Genomic DNA, 23321 nt, shown 5'->3' with positions numbered 1-23321 from the left:
TGCCCTGAATTTCTCCAGTTACCTCGTTACAGTCAAGTTATTTGAGAGGTGTCGAATGCTAACATACTATCCGACCAGTATAGAAATTGTATTAAATTGACATATAATACGAGAGTATTGATAAATTTACTACTTTATTGTATACTAACAGCCCGTCCCGGCTTTGCACGGCTGGACATTTTTACAAGATAGATAGATAGATAATTTATTTACATTACTTACAGCACACAAATTACAATAAAAAAAACATACACATAATACACAGCAAAAGAGATAAAAGAATGAAAATAAAAAGCACAAAACAAAAAAAAACAAAATATATAAACTAACAAAAACAAAAAACAAAATGTACAAAATAACAATAAAATAAAATAATAATAAAAATTTAACATAATGTCTTTCGAATGGTTTTTTTTGATGGGTGAAAATGGTATGGTAGCCCCGCCTGCGCTAACGGGATACGCTGGCGGGGCACCAGTGAAGGGTGATAGATGAGAATGAAAACAGGCCAGTCAGCCCATCATGATGAATTCATCAGGAATTAACCATGATAGTTACCAGGGGGAACCGCGATGAGGTCGACCTGGTTGGGTATATTGCTAGCAATGGGATTCTCAGTCTCCATTACTAACAATCCCTTTCCCCCCTTTCGAATGGAATATACCAACGATTTGAAAAATTCAAAAAGTAATATGCAGGTATTGAAACAATTTTAAATATATAATAATTTATTTGTATAAGGATTAATAAATAGGTATAAATAAAATGTACAACGCGACAGCGTGTACATGTTATTCATTCATGCTATCCCATTCGTGTTTCAACCGTGAAGCAGCTGTGTTTGCATAGCTGTGTTTCGGTTTGAAGGGTGGGATATGGCGTGAATTTACACGGTACAGAGGAATAACACCTGAGTCCTCGGGAATGGCAACGCATGGGGGGTATCATGGGTGAAACAGTATACTCTATTATGTCCATGCTACTGTTCATGTCTGTAGGCGACGATGGGCTATCAGCGTGGGCCGTCAGCGTTCTTTGCCATTCTAAGATACCTAAAAAAAATCAATGGTTTAGGAATGGGCAGTAGCGTCCTTTTTAAAACATCACCAAAGTCTAACTGCGGTTGCCAATCCGCCTGCCAAGCGTGGCAAACCACGCTTGGCAGATTGGCAACCGCAGTTATTGGCTATTGGCAAAACCTCTCTTAGAGGGGAGGCTTATGTCCAGCAGTGGACAGGTAATAGCTGATATGATATGGTGATGATGATGATGATGATGATGATGATGATGGAAATTATTTTAAAATGTTTAAATTAGAATAAAACTTACTCACTTCTGTTCTCCTTTAACCAAAGGTTGCTTGTACGAGATCGCCTTTTTTTTCATTTTTTTTTGTCGCGGGAAAACGCTCATGTATACCCGCATACCTCGGGGGAGATATGTGGGTACTGCCGGACTCTTACCGGCTAAAAACTCCCCGGTGCTCCTTCTCAGCGCTTTCTTCAGCTCGTGGGTGTGCGCGAGCAATCGTCCCGTCCCGAACGCCTTTTTTTTTTTTGTTGGGTGATAATGGTATGTTAACTCCGCCTGCGCTAACGGGATACGCTGGCGGGGCACCAGTGAAGGGTGATAGATGAGAATGAAAACAGGCCAGTTAGCCCATCATGATGAATTCATCAGGAATTAACCATGATAGTTTCCAGGGGGAACCGCGAGGAGATCGACCTGGTTGGGTATATTGTTAGCAATGGGATTCTCGGTTTCCATTACTAACAATCCCTTTCCCCCCGTCCCGAACGCATTGGTCCGCCACACAAGGCGGACTCCTTCACTAGGTGACCTGTGTAAGAGATCGCCCTAGCGATAAGACCGCCTTTTGTACCTTTATGTGTATATTTCAATCTGTATTTATGTTACTGTATTTCACTTGAATCATTCAATTGTCATTGTATATTTATTTTTGTTTCTGGTGCAATAAAGAGTTAAAGAAAAAAACCTAACATCAAATTCCATTCAAAACGAGTAAAAGAAAAAACTAATTTAACCGAATTCAAAAAAGGGGGGTAAAATTCGATCGTACATTGTTTATATTTGTTACCTAATAACTCCGTCAGTTGTAAACCGAATTGGTAAATTCTTTTTTTTTTTAGTAATATATACTTTCGTATTGGAAACGTAGAAATTTTACTTAAATCTATTCATTGGTTCAGTTATTAAATGAAAATAACTGTATTTCTCACAATTGAAGTCGGTTTTTTTAGTCGAATACAATATTTGTTTTCGTCAGGTGCTGAGAAAAACAACGCCTTATGTTTTTCCATTATTCAAATCTATTTTCGTGATAATAATAAAAACAGCTCAGCCAATCCTTTCTCAGCCGGATGCCTCTTCGGGGTTGCGGGAAAGAGGTTTAGGGCTCCCCCTCGTGGGCGACTAAACGTCATATTTATTCTTTACCGGCCTCTAACGACAAGGGTCAAGTTGGGTGGCGCCATCTATTTTAAAGTTTATCATTTCAATGTGTAACTTCTTTACGACGGTGTACAATGATTTGGTAAACGTATATATTTTGTATTTTGATTCGTAAAATAAAAAAATGACAATAGGTTTTTTTTTATACAACTTAGAATGGCAAACAAGCTGACGGCCCACCTAATGGAAAGTGGTAACCGTCGCCTATAGACATGAGCAGTACCTGTACATAACAGAGTATATATATAGGAATAACACCCGAGTCCTCAGGAATGGCAACGCATGGGGGGTATCATGGGCGAAACAGTATACTCTGTTATGTCCACGGTACTGCTCATGTCTATAGGCGACAGTTACCACTTTCCATCAGGTGGGCCGTCAGCTTGTTTGCCATTCTAAGTTGTATAAAAAAAAAAAAAAAAAACGCAAAGACTACTAAACGGATTTGAACGAAATTTAGTACACGGGTAGGTCATATCCTAACTTAGCACCTAGGATATTTCATCTACTGATTCACGTAGGCGGAGCCGCGGGATAGTGCCAATAAAACAATAAATACTTACTATCGTATTACGCGTATTTTTTAACAATCCATTCTATTACGCACTTCAGAGCTTGCCAGTCTTTGAACTTTGTCATTACCTTCAAGTTAACCAATTTATTGTTAATTCGGTTTAGTAGTTTAACAAAACAGTTTTTAACTAAGATACTGTCTTTGGTCGTTTGTCGGATCAAATGAATTAATATTTATATTTTAATCGACTTCCCAAAGGAGGACTGTTGTATTTTTTTAGAACCTTAGTAATTGTAGGCAGGGCTGTAGCTAAATCCAAGTTAAAGGTAGGCTAAAACAACTTTTTGGTAGGGCAAAAGTCATAATTGAGTGACTTCGAAAAAACGAATCTGTCTAATTTTCTTGGGGCTTGGGGAGAAAGGGACTGTTAGTAATGGAGACTGAGAATCCCATTGCTAGCAATATACCCAACCAGCTCGAACTCCTCGCGGTTCTTCCTGGAAACTATCATGGTTAATTCCTGATGAATTCATCATGATGGGCTAACTGGCCTGTTTTCATTCTCATCTATCACCTTTCACTGGTGCTCTGCCAGCGTATCCCGCTAGCGCAGGCGGGGTTACCATACTATTTTCACCCGTCAAAAAAATTTTTCTTGGGGCCTTTCATTTTAAGGTTGAGCATTGGGTCTTTTAAGGTAGGGTATTGACCCTTAATGCCCTCCATTCAGCTATGGCCATGGTGGCATTTGATGGATCATAACAATTTAAGATCGTATCCCTCAAAAACTCTACTTCGATTGTGACAAAAGAAATGATTTTTATTTCAAAACTAAACTATCGGATTGATTTTGATGATCCTTTCAGATAAAAAAAAAAACTTTTCCAAATAGATTTACAACCACAAAAATCTAACCTTCATCATTTCGAAGTTTATTGAAAATGCCATAAACGATGAAACTGGTCACGTATCTACTATAAGATATATCTTCAGGATCGAGGAATGGGCAGCAGCGTCCTTCTCATAACATCACCAAAAACTGTTTGATGTTTCCTCCCACAAACACTCAGGTTGTGTAATGAGCTCCCTGCCGAGATTTTCCCAAGATACTACAGCATGGGGTTCTTCAAAAGGGGGGTAAAGAGGTTTCTTCAGGGTCGGCAACGCACGCGTAATACCTCTGGTATTGCTGGTGTTCATAGGCTACGGTAACCACTTACCATCAGGTGGGCCGTATGCTTGTTTGCCACCTCAGTGGTATAAAAAAAAACTACAGATAAACCATAAACATAAAACTTAAAAGTTATAACTCGCAAAATATTTAACCAAGCTGACTTAATCTCTGTACTAAAACTATAGAGGATCGTGTGAACTTTGAAGTTTAGAAAGCCAGCGATTATCCTAAAGTTCAAAATGACAAAGCCCGATCCGATCAAAGGTAGACTGTTTCCAAACTAGGTACTAACTTACTGACAAAATACGGGAGATTAAATCAGTTTATCTTAATTGAAAACATAGTAAAGGATTCATAAAAGTCAACAAACGTCTTTTTAACCCCCGATGCAAAAGTGACGGGGTTTTACGTCTTTCTCTTTCTCTCTCTCTGGCTCTTTCTGCCTCTCTCTCTTTCTATGTATGTGTGCCTGTCTGTGGCATCGTAGGATAAACAGATGAACTGATTTTGATTTTGATTCTTTTGTTTGAAAGACGAATTAGTCGGGAGTGTTCTTAGCTAAGTTTGATGGAAATCGGTCGCAAGATGGCCGCCGCCACGAAATGTCGGACTACATATTTTTTTCCCTCAATATAGGTATCAAATAAAATGGCTTAAGTAGTAGAATATATTACAAGTGAAGCAGTTGTGTTTGCATGACTGTGTTTCGGTTTGAAGGGTGGGATATGGCGTGAAATTACAGGGTACAGAGGAATAACACCTGAGTCCTCAGGAATGGCAATGAATGGGGGGTATCATGGGCGAAACAGTATACTCTGTTATATCCATGGTATTGCTCGTGTTTATAGGCGACGGTTACTACTTTCCATCAGGTGGAGAGTCAGCTTGTTTGCCATTATAAGTTGTACAAAAAAAATAAAATCAAATTTAACTAAGACAAATTTCAAATCCAAGATGGCCGCCACCACAATCACAATCGTTCTACACCGCGTTTGCCGAACGGAGTCGCCACTCAAGAACCTTTCTTGAATGAAATCTAATAAACTATATGACGTCAGCGACTTCTTTTTCTGCAGAGCAAAATATGTAAAAGTTATATTTATTCGTACAAAAAAAAAAGGTTCGTATAAAAGTCGTATTAAGACGCCTCATGTCTATATTTCTTGAATATCTCCCATGGACAGACATCGTCCAGTTAAAATTATAGGATATTAGTAAGAGAGATAAGCTCAATTCCCATTGAAGTCCCTCTATACCCCAGGTATAATTAAATTAAATACCAGTCACGTAATATTCAAAATTTTACCCAGAACCGAATTTAATGCAACAGTTGATGAATTAAACTGAAAATTCAAAGAGAGCTGTCACTGTTGCGAATTGAAAGCGCTCGGTGCCCAGTATGAACCGTTCGCAGGTGTCGGACGGTTAATTGAAACACGTGTCGCAAAACGTGCGTGAACAAAATCGCAGTCGGAGATTGATGGCGAATATGGAGGGTTGTGGTATTTCTGCTAGTAATAGTGGTGGTCAATCTTCGAGTGTTGGCAGTCGCACACATACTAACGGTAGCGGAATTAAACAAAATAATTCTAATCAGATAACCAGTGATATAGACTACCTCAAGATAGCACCTAATTTAGTAAGATATTAGATTCGAGCGTTCACCGCTAAAGAAACCCCATTTGCTATGGCTCCTCAGTTCCAAGGTACGTCTCTTAACATCTCTAAGAGCATTGGGATCTTTGGTGTCGACATCTCTAGTGACTTCAGGGTCGGCAACGCGCGCTTAATATTCCTGGGCCGTATGCTTAATTGCCACCTCAGTGGTATAAAAAAAAAGATATATATTTCTAAGTAAATTGCTTGACTAGGTATTATTTTGCTGAGTCCAAATCACTAATTAGTTGATTGACGATATGGAAGGTCGTGGAACTTCTACTGGTAATCGTCATTATCATATCAGCCGTTAGTTAGCAGCCGTAGCCCACTGCTGGACTCCCTCATAAGGAAAGCTTTGCCGGCAATTACTACCAGGGCCGTAGCTAGACCCAAGTTTAAGGTATGGCAGAAGACATAATTAAGTGATTACGAAAAAGCGAATGTCTATTTTTCTTGGGGCCTTACATTTTAAGGTAGGGCATTGGGTCTTTTAAGGTAGGGCATTGTCCCTTAATGTCCCCCTTCCCCCCTCCTGGCTACGGTCATGATTGCCACGCTTGACAGGCGGGTTGGCAACCGTAGTTAGGCTTTGGTGATATTTAAAGAGCGATGCTGCTGTTCATCTTTCGACCATTTAGTTTCCTCAGTTGCCTCTTATGACACCGACAGGAATGTACACTGTGGCCCATTATTTCCCGGGGTGTGGTCCCGGCAACTAGTGGTAATATTTTTTAATGGTGAAAATGGAATGCCAACCCCGTCTGCCTTATCAAATTACACTGGCAGAGCATCAATGAGGGATGATAGGTGAGGGTGAAAGCAGGTCAGTTAGCCCATCATGACCAGGCAAAACCGTGTGGAGTTTGACCTGACAAGTAGTGGCAATATTAGACCCCATTACTAACAATCCCTTTCCCCACATACGGGATCACCGTCCCATTCTCATACTAACGACCCTCAGCCACGAACATTTGGCCAGTGTTCTTACATGTATGAGCATCCATTTAACTTTACTGTCTTCATACAAAGTAATTGTTAATTTTAACTTAAAATACCGATGTAGGGTGCGCGGCGGCGAGATCAAAGCGCGACCACGCGACTACAAAGGGCGGCAAAGATCAAAGCCGCTGGGTATTTATCCGTATATTTAAGTAGATTCTGGATGAAATTTCCGTTTCAGGATCCGAGTATTTTTGTATCAAGCGCTGTAGCAGCTTTATACTTGTGGCACATACTCATTAAGTCTATATTGTATTCTTAAATGTAATGTTAGTACTTAAGAATTTAATAAAGTATATATATAAATTAATGCCACTTTTCGTTGTAATTTGATAACTCAAGAATGAGCTCACCTATCCAAACCAAATGTTTTTTGCTTTGTTTGGACTTATTTAGTAGGTGGTTTATGTGAAGTTTGCACAAAATCGGTCGAGCCGTTCTTTATTTATCACATTTTTTTGTAACAAATGATTTCAATAAATGGCGGATCATTTTGTTAATGCTATTAAAAGTAACGCTTTATCGGCCTACTCTATGCCGTAGGGGGGAAAGGGATTGTTAGTAATGGGGTCCAATAGCCCCATTGCTAGCAATATACCCTCTCAGATCGACCTCCACGCGGTTCCTCCTGGAAACTATCATGTTTAATTGTTGTCGAATTCATCATGGTGGGCCAACTGACCTGCGTTCACTCTCACCTATCATCTTCCACTGGTGGCTTGTCGGTGTATACCGATAGCGCGGGCGGGGTTACCATGCCATTTCCACCTATTAAAAAAAAAACTAGGCCTTAATGGTGGAGGGATGGGGAGCAGCGTTACTCTTAAAACATCTCCAACGCCAAACTGCGGTTGCCAACCCGCCTGTCAAGAGTGGCAACGACTGGCAAAACCCTCCTTATGAGGCCTCCCTCAGTTAACGGCTTTCTTTCAAATTGGGAATTTAGCATAAAAAGGGGATAAAACAGTTCAATAGTTAAAGTAGTAATATAATTGGTTTGATGTTTTTTTTTAAGAAGGGGGTAAGAATTCAGGCCCTTTATAGAATGGCAAAGAAGCTGACGGCCCACCTGATGGAAAGTGGTAACCGTCGCCCATAGACACGAGCAGTATCATGGACATCTGTTTCGACCATGATACCCCACCATGCGTTGCTAAACCTGAAGACTCAGGTATTATTCCTCTGTGCCCTGTAAATTCACTGCCATATCCCACCCTTCAAACCGAAACACAGCCATGCTAACAACTGCTTCACGGTAGAAACACGAACGGGACAAAGGTGGTCAAGCAAACGACTTTTGTACAAAGTCTCCCTCTGGTAAAGACCTAAATAGATACTAGCTAGCTCGTCCAACTTGCTTCGTACTAACATACCTTCTTAATATTAATCTTATCAATACGGGAAAGCAATTAAAATGAATATTAACTCACTAAATATTTATCCACGTGGCTAATTATTCTATCTCGAAATATTTAATTTATTTAAGTATAAGTGTTAAATTTAGATTTAACAATTTAGATGTAATAAAATGACGCCCACGGAATTGGATTACGGCAGTCTTGGAGGGCTAGCGCCACATTCGACCGACTTTCGGTCGCCGATCATCCGCGGCGGAAAAGCGAATACAACAAATTGCATATAGTTTGCTACTTTATTTTTTATACCACTGAGGTGGTAAACAAGCATACGGCCCACCTGATGGTACTGTACGAAAGATTGTTGTTACATGGATTTAATTTTTTTATATGAATGTTTTACGACTTTTAAGCCTCTTCTTTCAAGTTCAAAATGCCTAATCTTGGCGTTTATATTGATAGCACACTATCACAGCAATCAGTACTGTGTTTTTTCAAATGGATGAAAATGAAATGGTAACCCCGCCTGCACTATTACCAGAGGGAGACTTTGTACAAAAGTCGTTTGCTTGGCCATCTTTGTCTCATTCGTGTTTCTGCCGTGAAGCAGTTGTGTTTGCATGGCTGTGAAGGGAGTATTCAGGAATGGCAACGCATGGGAGAGGGTATCATGGGCGAAACAGTATACTCTGTCTATGTATATGTGTTATGTCCATGGTACTGCTCATGTCTATAGGCGACGGTGACCACTTTCCATCAGGTAGGCCATCAGTTCCTTTGCCATTCTATGTTCCATAAAAAAAGAACTATCGCTATACACTACCGGGGCACCAGACATGTAAGCATGAAAGTAGGTCAGTTGACACATCACGATGACTTCATCAATAATTAACCTCAATAGTTTTCAGGGAGGACCACGTTAAGGTCGACCTGTTACCAATAAAGCTGTTAGACCCCATTACTAACAATTCCTTTGTCCCATTAATACTGTGTATGCGATTATCATCTTAACAGTCTGCAGATGTAATGCTACATGGCCTTCAGTATTAGGGGTAAGCAGAAGCACGTGACCGGAAAGTGAATTTCAAAGTTTAATAATTGTAAAGAGGCACGTGGCGGGAAGAAAATTACAAAAATTAATAATTCTAGAGAGATATGAACCCGAACTTTTGTTTCAATACAATTTAACGGAAATGTAAATTAAGAAATAATTAACCCGACTATAAGACAGTTTGCTGATGTCTAACAGTTATACAAATCAAACGTGAATCAATCGATTGAACGTTTCGATTGGTTTTTAGATAGACAGATACGTAGATACTCTTTTTATTGTTTCCTCCAAAATATTACAATAGTAAACTTATCATCATCATCATCATCATCATTTCAGCCATTATCCGTCCACTGCTGGATATAAGCCTCCCCCATAGACTGCCATAAAGAACGGCTCTGAGCCAAACTTAATACAATTACAAGGTTTTTAATATAATTTAGAGACAATTTCAATAAAATTTGTTTAAATTTTCACTGACTTCTATTGAAATAAAGTATATACAGGTTATTTGTTTAGAATTATTTTGTTTAATTCCGCTACCATTAGTATGTGTGTGATTGACCACTACGTGAATCAATTTTGGTCCGTCGTCGAGCGTTGGCACTACATCACTATTGTTGTTTTTAGTAGTAATAGTAGTGAAATAGTAGATCAAAAATCAAAATGTGCGTGAATGAAATGACTGTCGGAGATGTATGGTTGATATGGAAGGTGTGAAACTTTTGGCAGTAATAGTGGTGATCAATTTTCGAGTGTTGGCAGTCGCACACATACTAACGGTAGCGGAATTAAACAAAATAATTCTAAACAAATAACCAGTGATATATACTTCCGTAAGACACCTAATTCAGTAAAACAAGAGATTGGTATTCGCTCGTAGACGACTAAGCCCGTACCGTGCTTTCATATTGCGCTCTCTTTCTATTATACGTAATACGACAAAGAAAGCACGCTCGTCCGTAAACCTTATAAGACAATAACGAAAATAAATGATACGTCCAGAACAATGCTTCGCCAGCAATATATTGCATTGTCCGCTGCAGATGTTTTATGTGATTCCCAATAAGATCATTTTTCTATTATTTGTTTTAATAAAATAAGGGTGATTTTCTAATTTCTTTTCAAGATATTTGTGCAAGCTGACGGCCCACCTGATGGAAAGTGATAACCGTCTTCTAAGGATTGGGAAAAGGGTTTTTTATGGATGATAATGGAATGGTAACCCCACCTGCGCTATCGGTATGCATTGGCGGGGCACCAGTGAGGGATGATAGGTGAGAATGAAGCAGGTCAGTTAGCCCATCGTGATTAGTATAACAATAAATCAATCACGATGATTTCCAGGTGGAACTACGAGGAGGTCGACCTGACAGGGTATATTGCTAACAGTCTCCCCTGGAAAAGGGGTTACCAAACCCCATTGATAGCAATATAGACTGTCAGGGGGAAGGGATAAATAATAATACGGACTACCAGTCCCATTCCTAGCAATATACCCGTCAGGTCAACCTCGACGTGGTCCTTCTGGAAACCATAGTGTTGAAATCCTGGTGTATGTATCACGATGGGCTAACTGATCTGCCTTTTAATTCTCACCTGTTACCTCTCACTGGTGTTCCGCCAGCGTATACCGTTAGCGCAGTCGGGGTTACCATTCTTTTATCATACATTACACTGTTAGGTCGATCTCCACGTGGTTCCTGGAAATCGTCGGTGTTGATTTTAGTTGAATTCCTCACGATGGCCTAACCGACCTGCTTTCATGTTCACATTCAACGCGAGTGTTATTAACAGGAGAGATTTGATTTTTTTTATTGCAATTTATGGGTTAAAAAATAAATAAAAAAAAAACTTGAACGATGTTAAAAATTCATTCATTCATCTATAGAAACCTACATTGTAAGCAAATAAAATGGACTGTATTTTATTGTAAAAAAATATATCTTATCGATCCGTGCGAAGCTGGGACGAATAGCTAGTTTAGTATTTTTTTAATGTATTATCTAATACCCTAAATGTCATTGCACGTAATACGTTAAAATAATTACAATCGAATTAAAATCCTTTCTCCCTTTGAAATCGGTCGAGAATTATCTGACAATGTCGCATTACATTTTCAGAAGGGAATCAAAGAGAATAACATAAAAGGACGGACATTTTCCTTCGGGATATTTTGAATACAGTAACAATATACATTGCTTGCTTTGTTATTTATCATTTACCCGGCTGTCTACAATAGGAGGGTAATGTTTTAGTAGTTATTATGATTATCGAACCATTTTCCCATAAAGAAGGAAGTACTCGATTCGTGTGAATTTTTCATTACTGCCTATAATAAGAGGGCAGTATTTTAGTGGTTCCTGTGTATGACTGGATTACATTCAATGACTCCCAAAAGTACTTTATGAACTCGATTCGTGTGAATTTTTTGTTTGTTTGTTTGTATAAGCTTTATTGTTGTTTTCGTGTGAATCTGACATAGAATAGGCCACCCCATCTTTCCTTGTGGGGGGATGTAAGAGGCGACTAAGGGAGCTTATGGTGGAGAGGTGGGCAGCAGCATCCGTCGTAAAACATCACCAAAAGTCAAACTACGTTTGCCAACTTACCTTACCTGCCAAGCTTGGCAACTACTGCCAAAATTCCCCCTTGCGGGAGAGGCTACGCTCAGCAGTGGATAGTAAATGGCTGATACAAATAAATTTTATTGTATATTTTCATATTTAAAACAAATAACAAAATAAAAAAAAAATTACAAAGTACACAGATGGACTTATGTTGTAAGGCTTTACAGCCTTTTATTTTTATATTTATACTAGCTGTTACCCGCGACTTTGTCTGCTTGTCGAGGTTATGTTCTTTGACTGAGAAAAAGTTGGCTATCCATCTATATCCAATATAGATACGACAGTCATCATCATCATCAGCTGTTATCTATCCAATGATGAATGGCACGCCCTTCCAACTTTTTTCTTCAACGTATGTAACCATATATAGACGTGGTGTTTTGTTTGTGTTAGATAGATAGATAGATAATCTTTATTACCACTAATAAAATTTAAAAAAATCAACAATAAAAAGAAAAAAGCTACAATTCATTTTGCTGGTTGCTGCAGCCGCCTCAGCTGTTGCTATATATGCACACCTCTAGCGAGATGTACCTATACAGCGGTGATTTTCAGACGGCCTCTTAATTAATTTTAACTTTAGCATGCGTGCGGGTCGACAATACCCATTTCTCGGATGGGAGACTCTATACGCTTAACAATAAGAGTTACTTACCAATAAGTGTTTGTGAGTGTCTCCACTAGCGATCCGGAGAGAAAGGACCATGTTCCTCGTTCGAAGCCTTTTAAATATTACTCACACACTTTTAATACTGTAGATTTTAGACATCTCCACTAGCGATCCGGAGAGAAAGGACCATGTTCCTCGGTCGAAACCTTTTAAATATTGCTCACACACTTTTAATACTGTGGATTTTGGACGTCTCCACTAGCGATCCGGAGAGAAAGGATCATGTTCCTCGGTCGAAACATTTTAAATATTACTCGCACACTTTTCATACTGTGGATTTTGGACGTCTCCACTAGCGATCCGGAGAGAAAGGACCATGTTCCTCGGTCGAAACCTTTTAAATATTACTCGCACACTTTTCATACTGTGGATTTTGGACGTCTCCACTAGCGATTCGGAGAGAAAGGACCATGTTCCTCGGTCGAAACCTTTTAAATATTACCGCACACTTTTCATTCTGTGGATTTTGGACGTCTCCACTAGCGATCCGGAGAGAAAGGACCATGTTTCTCGGTCGAAACATTTTAAATATTACTCACACACTTTTAATACTGTGGATTTTGGACGCCTCCACTAGCGATCCGGAGAAAAAGGACCATGTTCCTTGGTCGAAACCTTTTAAATATTACCGCACACTTTTCATTCTGTGGATTTTGGACGTCTCCACTAGCGATCCGGAGAAAAAGGACCATGTTCCTTGGTCGAAACCTTTTAAATATTATCGCACACTTTTCATTCTGTGGATTTTGGACGTCTCCACTAGCGATCCGGAGAGAAAGGACCATGTTCCTCGGTCGAAACCTTTTAAATATTATTCACACGCTTTTCATACTGTGGATTTTGGAGGGGCGTACCATGTTATCGTAGACAGTATATACACGACCTCTGTCCCGAAGCATCCAGTTCACAATTATTTGATAATATGCCAGTAATTTGCCGGTTGTGATCCGGGTATAGTGTGGGGGCTAAGCTCGACCGAGTTTCCGGGACAATTTCCTCTTGTCTGACAATATAGTGGGCGTTACCTTGTAGGGTGTGTACATGTAGCAAAATATATAATAGGATATTTTCTATATAAGGTGTTACCAAATTATCTGCATTCCCTGCTACAGGGCATAATATTAGATATATATTGTTAAAAAAAAGAATATCATGTCTAAGTAGTATGAAGTTATTTAAAAAAAAAAATGAAATGATAAAATACTTAAATTTCCTAATTGCTTGTAAAACGTCCTCATAACTATACTTGTCTCTATCACATCGTTGGTCGCGCTCACTCCGTCAGTTTCAGCGTAGCGTTTTTTAAAAGGCACTTTTTACACAGGGTGAAAAATTTACATTTATTAAGGATATTTTTTTTGTATGAAAAATTTAAGTACATTTGAGACACGAAATACTATCATTATCGTAACGTGTATGCGTAATACTATATCCCCTTAAAGGGAATACAGATAATTTGGTAACACCTTTTATAATACCAAATCAACGAAATTTGGTAGCGGTATCATTTATTTATTACATTAACTGGATAGCAGAGGGAGACTTTGTACAAAAGTCGATTGCTTGGGTACCTCTGTCCCATTCGTGTTTCTACCGTGAAGCAGTTGTGTTTGCATGGCTGTGTTTCGGTTTGAAGAGTGGGATATGGCGTGAATTTACTGGGTACAGAGGAATAACACCTGAGTCCTCAGGAATGGCAGCGCATGGGGGGTATCATGGGCGAAACAGTATAATCTGTTATGTCCATGGTACTGCTCATGTCTATAGGCGACGGTTACCACTTTCCATCAGGTGGGCCGTCAGCTTGTTTGCCATTCTAAGTTGTATAAAAAATAGCCTCTTCTGATACCTTGGTTTTTAGATAGTAAATTAAATAGAAATAAAATTAAGTTAATTTTAAGTATCAGATCTGGTCACTATCCATCAAGAAAGTTTGCATATTTAATGAAAAAAGGACAATTCACCAAATTGCATTGTCTGTGGAAAAGTTGAAGATGTACAGCACCTATTGATGGAATGTGATAGCAACCGAAGGGTAGGGGAAACATTTTTAAAAACATTTAATATTAATAAATTTGATGTGGGGATTGTTCAGAGCATAATGCATGCTCCTACTACCAAAATTGCTTTGTGCTTATGTGAATTAGTAAGTAGTATTGTTTAGTCATAACTATAATAGTAGAAAACTTGTTCAGATTTTATGGGATTGACATGTTAAAAAACAAAAATCCAAAATTAAACGTAGATTTAAAAAAAAAATCAACTGGATGAGTTAATGATATCTGACAGACCTATTACTAGCAATATGCCCTAACAGGTCGATCTCCACGCGGTTCCCCTGGAAACCATCGTATTTATTTTTTGGTGAATTTATAATGATGGACCAATTGACCAGAGGGAGACTTTGTACAAAAGTCGATTGCTTGGGTACCTCTGTCCCATTCGTGTTTCAACCGTGAAGCAGCTGTGTTTGCATGGCTGTGTTTCGGTTTGAAGGGTGGGATATGGCGTGAATTTACTGGGTACAGAGGAATAACACCTGAGTCCTCAGGAATGGCAACGCATGGGAGGTATCATGGGCGAAACAGTATACTCTGTTATGTCCATGGTACTGCTCATGTCTAAATTTATAAAAAAAAAACCTGCTTCATCTTCACCTGGCGTCCCTCACTGGTGCCCCGATAGTGCAGACGGGGTTACCATTCCATTTACATCCATTAAAAAAATCGTCATAGTCATGAACGAGTGCTGGTTATGACTGGAATTCAAGAGAAACTTGAAGAGTTTTTTTCTAATTTTCAAAACCATGTTTCTTTAGGGCAAATGACCAGTTTCGCTGGTAGAATGCCCACATAAAATAACTGTAATGATTTTAATAACCCTCTGTGTAACCATAACCATAACAATTAACGGGGGCCATGGGTCTCTCGCCATGGGAAAAGGATATAAGTCGGGCATGGGGTTTTATTTCGGGTTTTCCTGTTTTTAACACTGATGTATTGTGATTAGTGATGTGCCGTGTATGCTAACTCGAATATTAAGTACTCAGGTAATCGAGTATTTAAACAAAACTCGAATGCATGGTATTCGAATATAGATTTCGAGTACTTACGCTAATTAATACTAGTCACACGTTTAATTTAAAATATTATCTTTTTCCGTGAATATTAAAGAACACTTTGTGTTTGCATGGCTGTGTTTCGGTTTGAAGGGTGGGATATGGCGTGAATTTACTGGGTACAGAGGAACAACACCTGAGTCCTCAGGAATGGCAACGCATGGGGAGTATCATGGGCGAAACAGTATACTCTGTTATGTCCACGGTACTGTTCATGTCTATAGGCGACGGTTACCACTTTCCATCAGGTGGGCCGTCAGCTTGTTTGCCATTCTAAGTTGTATAAAACAAACATATCGTATGCTTATATAGCAGGACATGGAGATACTGTTTAATTCACGTAATACTTTAATCGGACCTATGATCCACAATAAAGACTTTTATTTATTTATTTAAACTTTAATGCACAGTGAAATTCTATGTACATCTGGCGGATTTCACATTAACATTTGTTTTTATAAAGTCGTTTATTTAGCCGACTTTATAAATACAAATGTTAATGTTACAGTACTATATAAAATACTAACCGTCCACCCTGGATTTGCACGGTTTTTAGTAAATAAAATACAACCCATGTTACTCACTGACAATGTAGCTTTCTATAAGTGAAAGAATTTTTAAAATTGATTAAGTGATTTTCGAAAAAAATAATGAAAGAAAGAAATATTTATTTTGTGCTTAATTACATATGTAATAACAAAAAAAAAGTTTAATAATAAACAAAATAAACAAAAGTAAAAAAGAAAAAGCACTAAAATGGTGTCACTCAGCTATATGACATATTCTGAGTTTATTTATTACAAATAAACTATAAAATATGTAATATTTTGTAAAAAAAAAAGGGAACCCCCCTTTATGATGTAAAATTAAAATATTATATAATTGTACAGTTTACTAAATAGAAAAATAAAATAGAATAAAAAAATTATCGATTAATTGTATGACTTATTGTATTAACTCTGAACTATTTACATTATTTTTATTATACACACACTGCACAGACAATCACCAAAAATATTACTCTTTTTATTTTATATTTATTTTATTTATTATTTTCACGTACCCTCAAATGGGTTAAAGCTGAAAATCAGTGTTTTGTTCCTTGAACAATGTTACACGCTGAGCTTCGACCTTTTTGTATTGCTGCAGATCACACATAATAACACAATTATAAATCTTATGTTGTTTTATGTATTATCTATTCTTATGTACATGTTGTGTGTGATTAGTAACAAACAAATAAACGATCTATCTATCTATCTATGAATAGGTAAGTCGAGTAAGATAAAAATAAGAAAAATATTTATTCGGTATTTTACATATTAACAAACATTTATTAACCATTTGACATAAGATAAATCAATATACATTATTAAATACATAAAACATGAACCGATAAGAAATCTAAAAGAAAAAGTCTGTTGTCTATGGAGAGCCAAGTGACAGCTGCCAAATAACGATTGGTGTCGACTCTGGCGAACCTCAACGGCATCCAAGGCTGAGATTGATTAAAAAAAAATATATACGAACTAGAGTTGTCGCTGGTTTCAATCCGAAGTGTAAAAATTGTTCTGTATTTATTCTAAGAAAAAGCACAGGGAACAATCACTACGTAATTTAAGAGTCGGCACTGCCCTTATATTGATAGTACTGGAAGATGTTTCTATGCAACTATCTAGAAGTAACAACACAATAAAATAAAAGAATATACATAGTATTAAATTATAATATTGTACTAAGGTATTATATTATTATATCAGGCTTTAACTGTCCACTGATGAACATAAACCTCCCCTTTGTGGGGCTTTGCCGGTAGGTGGCAGTTGCCGGCAGGCGAATTTGCAACCGCAGTCAGGCTTTAGAGATGTTTTAGGAGGTACGCTGCTGTTCATCCCTTGCCCTTCCTTAGTCGGCCCTTACAACACCCCAAAGGAAGAAGTGGTTTATTCTATGCCAACCAGCTGTGTAACCAAAATACCGATATTGATGTAAAATTTTCAAATTCATTATACTGGTTGCATAGATTATATTTAAACATATTTTATTCAAAGCGACGTTGGTCTTATAATGGCTAGTCATCAGTCTTACTATTCTAAATTTAAAATGAAAAAAAGCAAATAGGCATATTAAGTATAAAATAATTAAATATAGAACACGGAAAAATAAAATTGGGATTTTAAAAAATCAAGGAACGCAGTTTAATCTCGAATGCATTATTCATTTGGTGCCAAAATTTGACATCGATATTTGTTTAAAAGGTACATTTCTATGGGCACGTTTAACCCTTATCACGCCGGCTTAACCCTTCAGCTGGCGATGACGTAGCTGATTTTGTGTATTTAGTGTCGTGTCATTTTGTACCGCTTTGTTTTAACCCTTTGTCGTTTGATTATAACGTTAGCAGATTGGGCACTTTGATGTCGTATCATGTTGCTTGTTTATGATTTTTGTTAGTAATTTAGTCTATGGGTTTTCATGTTTACTTGTCTATGATTAAAAATTTAAAAATTCAAAATGTATATATAACTTTTTTTTTTAATATTTTTTTTATACATTTTAAAAGTCACAAGGAAATTTTGTTGCATAAGAAGAAAACTGAATCCACTAAAGAATCGGCGAAAACAGTTAATTTTATTTAAAATCCAAACTGTTTAGTAGCTTAGTTTCGGTTCGATGTTGACGAAATTTGTTACAGGAGCTATCTCAAAGTATATGCTTTTAGATTGGTTCTAACAAATCAGTTTATAAAAGACGGCGTACATAAAAAAATACAACCATATTTAAAATTTGGTTTGCAAAATACACCGATGGATAACGAGATATTTTGTAGACAGGTAAAAATACTTAAGTAGGTACTGCTTTTTTAAATGTAATGTAATAACTACCGGTTTAACTTACGTGTAATTAGCTCGAGAAAGCTCAACCAGTTTCGTGAACATTTGGGACCCTTAATCTTAAGCAGCTGTAATTGATACAATCGCGGTCCTGACTGTGCACTTCAGTCCTCTAAGTGCGAACTGTAAGCGTTCACAGCATGTAGGTAATTATTTTTGATGAAAAAAAAAAACCATTACATTCGTAGAGTAAAGCTAAAAAAAAAATAAAACTTCAGTGTGATGTATGAACCAGGTGTGAAATTTTGATGGTGATGTAAAAATTTTATATTTCATACATGTTAAATCTTGTATATATGTCAAATACAGAGCAAGTCAAAACGTACCTGAAAAACTTGTAGCTTACAAATTCATTATCACGCACGAACTTGTCCACATGTGTTGACATGCTGAGTTTTTCACCTTGTACGAACTTGTGTGTACAAGTTCGCATTTGTCGACTTGTTGAGTTTTTCAAAAGTATATCAATGATACTTCCTACTCTAATATTAATCATTCTTATAACGAGTTGGTACACGTAACACAACTTGTACAGTATCTGGAAAGTTTCAAATAAAAACTTGTGCTAATGACACCGAAACTGCGTAAAGACGTTGCATCTCTATACGTCTATTAAATCTTTCATAGGAAATGTTCTGAGGAATTGTTCGAATTAATACCTGTTACTGATTTTCACCACCGTACAACCCGCCAGAAACTAAAGTTCCGTTTCAACCATTTGGCCATGGGTTTTTTAAGGCACTGTCTATCATTCCAGCAGCACTATTTTTAAACTGATACGACATTGTAACGTTTAAGAAAAGAGCATATTTCTTTTGAAAAGCTCGGCAGTATACCTGCAATGCCTCTGGTGTTACGGGTGCTCCTAAGTGGAGGTAGTCACTTACCATCAGGCGAGTCGCATGTTCGTTTACTCCCTGTGTTATAAAAAAAAATAATAAAGGTGGATGTTTAGACCTTGTTGACAGTTTTCGTTTATGTCGACCTCTGGGAAATCGGTTTCGATCCTAAGGGCTCGATATCGACCATTCTGGGAATCCAAATTGATATTGTATTTTGAAGGTGATTAAAATACATTCGGGGCACTCGCATCAAACGTTTACCCCTTTCCACTGTACACGCGTATAAGGTCGAATATCCTTTTAAATGATTTTTAATAAAAAATGCTTTTAATTTAATTAAAAGAATTTTTCATTAAAAATGAACTTAATTACAATAAAGTTTAAGTTTATATTAAAGTATGATATAGTTTTTAAGTTGATTCATTTGTCTGTTAATTATTTGATTAAAGTAACAGAATCGATCATCACAAAAACAAATGAAGCGCTAACTTCATTTGTTTTTGCCTTACAGATTGCAAAAAAAAATACGATGAAAATCTGCGGATGATATAGCTGTACTTTTAACAGGAAGCTTCGAAGGTACTCTGTGTGATCGCATGAGAGTAGCTTTTGAAATAATTGAGAGATGATGCGCACAGCATGAACTCTCGGTTAATCCTACAAAAACAGAATTAATCATGTTCACAAATAGAAGAGTTACATGTCCTTACAGACTACCAAAACTCTTCAATACGGAACTGAAACTTAAGGAAGAAGTCAAGTACCTTGGCATAATACTAGACAGTAAATTGCTTTGGAATAAACATCTTGACTACAAACTTAACAAAAGCACAATTGCATTCTACCAGTGCAAAAAGATGCTAGGAAACAAATGGGGTCTTTCGCCAAAAATAACTCTATGGCTGTATAGAGCTGTAATCAGGCCAATGTTGGTCTATGGTGCACTGGTTTGGTGGCCGAGGACAAAACTATCGACCACCGCCGCCAAACTAAAAAGCTTTCAGAGACTGTTTTGCTCTTCTGTCAGCGGCTGCATGAAAACAGCTCCTACAACAGCAATAGAGTTGGCCCTCAACATAACACCCCTAGACCTGCACATACAGCAGGAAGCGGCGTTAGCCGCTATCCGACTAATGCATCTGGATCTATGGGGTAAAAATCACTACAGTCCCCACACTTCTATTCTGAACCAGGCAATCGAATATGAACCTTTGATTGCGGCTCCGTGTGACAGGACTCATAATCATTATATATTTAACAAAAAATACCAAATACAAATTCAAGAAGAGGAAAAGGACCAATCCGGTGTACATGAATTACGCATATACACCGATGGCTCCAAAACCGAGAACGGTTCAGGAGCCGGAGTCTTTTCCTTAGACCTGAATATAAACGTGCACATACCGCTTGGCGTACACAGCTCAATATTCCAATGCGAATGTGTTGCAATAACCGAGGCTGCTGCAGCTGTACATAAGCTAGGAATAAATGGTTTTAGCATTAGATTCTTATCTGACAGCGCAGCAGTACTAAAAGCATTACGAAACAACAAGACAAACAACAAATTGATAATTGAATGCCACCATTCACTGGATAGGATATCTTCCAATAACCGAGTTATCCTCCAATGGATAAGAGGGCACAGTGGAACTTATGGTAACGATGCCGCAGACGAACTGGCTAGAAGAGGCTCAGGAACGAGGGTGGTAGGCCCGTATCCACTTCTTCCTCTTCCGTTCTCGCAATTTCGAATGTGGATTCGTCAAAGATCCGCTGACATACAAAACCAAAGATGGATACAGGCTACTGATTGCAGACAATCAAAATTGGCCGTACCTACGTTGAATCAACGACTATCAAAACGTTTATTACATCTAGATAGAAAAAACCTCAAAATAATGATAGGGACAATAACGGGTCATTGTCCATTAAACAAACATTTATACACAATAGGAGCCACAGACAGCCCTCTATGTCGAGGCTGTTTCGACGCTGAAGAAACGGCTGCTCACGTAATCCTGGAATGTGAGGCTGTGGCCCATCAACGTTTAGAAATCCTCGGAACGGTGAGGTCGCTCCGTGAAGCCTATGAAGAACCCAGGAAGCTTCTGCGCTTCTGGGCGGAGCTAGGTTGGCTGTACTAGCCACGACTCACACGCACAACGGCCCAAATGAGAGGCTAAGTGCGGAAAACAGAGTCTTTCTTACATTACATTACATTACGATGAAAATCTGCTTAGAATTATTTACTTAACTCTTTATTGCACCAGAAACATAAAAATAAACAATGACATATAAACTATTCAAGTTAAATAAAATAGCATGAAGTACAGATTAAAATATACACATAAAGGTACAAAAGGCGGTCTTATCGCTAGGGCGATCTCTTATAGACAACCTTTGGTTAAAGGAAAACAGATAGAAGTGGGTTGGTTATTTAATGAAGATATCGCGTAATTTTTTTATTGTTCGAGAGGCAAACGAGCAGAAGGTCCACCTGTGCTGATGGAAAGTGGTTATTGCTCATGAACACCTGCAATATGAGAGGAGTTGCTTGTTCGTTGCTGGCCTTTTAAAGGATAATCGTTTGATATACTTTTTTGTTTTCTTTATACGACTTAGAATGGCAAACAAGCTGACAGCCCACCTGATGGAAAGTGGTAACCGTCGCCTATAGACATGAGCAGTACCATGGACATAACAGTACACACACATACTGTTTCGAAACCGAAACACAGCCATGCAAACACAACTGCTTCACGGTAGAAACACGAATTGGACAGAAGTACCGAAGCAATCGGCTTTTATACAAAGTCTCCCTCTGGTAAATACATAAATATCATATTCTAATTGAAAACCTCCTCTATTTAATCTAAAAATTAACTAAACACTTTACTGAGCTAAGTGTTATTTTGCAGAAATGCATATCACTGGTTATTTGTTTAGAATTATTTTGTTTAATTCCGCTAACGTTAGTATGTGTGCGACTGCCAACACTAGAAGATTGTACACCACTATTACTATTCCCAGTGTTTCTATAATTGTTCATATTAGTCATCAATCTCCAACTGTCATTACGTTCACGCAGGTTTTGCGATACGCGTGTCATCTCTAAACGAGACATCTTCAGGCAAATTAATAGATCGCTGAATTACTCATTCACAATTTGGGCGCAAATGGTTGACAGTAGATTAATAAGATCGGCACTCGGAGGCTAATGTTAATCTATACAAATTTAAAAGAGGCACCTTCAGGCAAATTTATTAATCTAAACGAGGCATTTTCGGGCAAATTAAAAAAAATGCCTAAAAATGCCTCGTTTAGAGGTGAAACACGTGTCGCAAAACGTGCGTATAAAAATAATACATTCCGAGTACAGATATCAAATGAAAGAAAGAAAGATGCTTACTCCCTCCCCCATACGTATAATATTGAATAACCTTTTAAATAAATTGGAAGCATTTTTCGCTGAAAATGAACATATGTTACAGTTTTCGGGGCTGTCTCGCTTGTCTGTCACTTGTCAATCAGTTAAGATGAATTAAGGATAATGCGGCAAAAAACGGGCAACGTTTGGATACTGCATGCGTATTTAAATTTAAACTCTAATCCGTCGTCTTTAGGTAGCAATTAACAAATTCACAAGTGATTCGTTAGTTTTCCAATTTATTTTAAAAGGAATAAGTATAAGTGTTTCAAATTTAGAGCGAATTAAAACTATTAATTACATACTAAGTATTTGTCACGGCTTTCCACGGCTTGTATAAATCACTACATACAGTATCCTATTTATTATATGATCGATCCATATATAAAATTTCATACATGCCTATTCAGCCTTTTAAGAGTGATTGTAGAACATTTATTAAAGATATAAGCTGTCCACTGCTGGACATAGACTTTCCCCATAAAAAGGGGTTTACCAGTAGCTGCTACACTTGAC

General features: G+C 37.8%; 2 protein-coding genes across 3 annotated transcripts in view; both read left to right on the top strand.

The window, feature by feature from the left end:
• Positions 1–8460, top strand: part of LOC128200109 (uncharacterized) — a 117575-nt gene extending 109115 nt beyond the window's left edge. Inside the window, exons 3-5 of the mRNA XM_052892350.1 lie at positions 6883–6950; positions 7000–7070; positions 8337–8460. Of these exons, the coding sequence (XP_052748310.1) occupies positions 6883–6950; positions 7000–7070; positions 8337–8460 (263 nt within the window). The remainder of the gene's footprint in view (positions 1–6882; positions 6951–6999; positions 7071–8336) is intronic.
• Positions 1–23321, top strand: part of LOC128200106 (cytotoxic granule associated RNA binding protein TIA1) — a 187182-nt gene that overhangs the window by 23516 nt on the left and 140345 nt on the right. The window lies entirely within an intron of this gene.

The sequence above is a fragment of the Galleria mellonella genome, unplaced genomic scaffold, assembly GCF_026898425.1.
Source record: "Galleria mellonella isolate WM207_F2 unplaced genomic scaffold, CSIRO_AGI_GalMel_v1 utg158, whole genome shotgun sequence".
Classification (NCBI taxonomy): Eukaryota; Metazoa; Arthropoda; class Insecta; order Lepidoptera; family Pyralidae; genus Galleria; species Galleria mellonella.
Note: the sequence above shows the minus strand (reverse complement) of the source record. Positions and strands in the feature narration are given on the sequence as shown.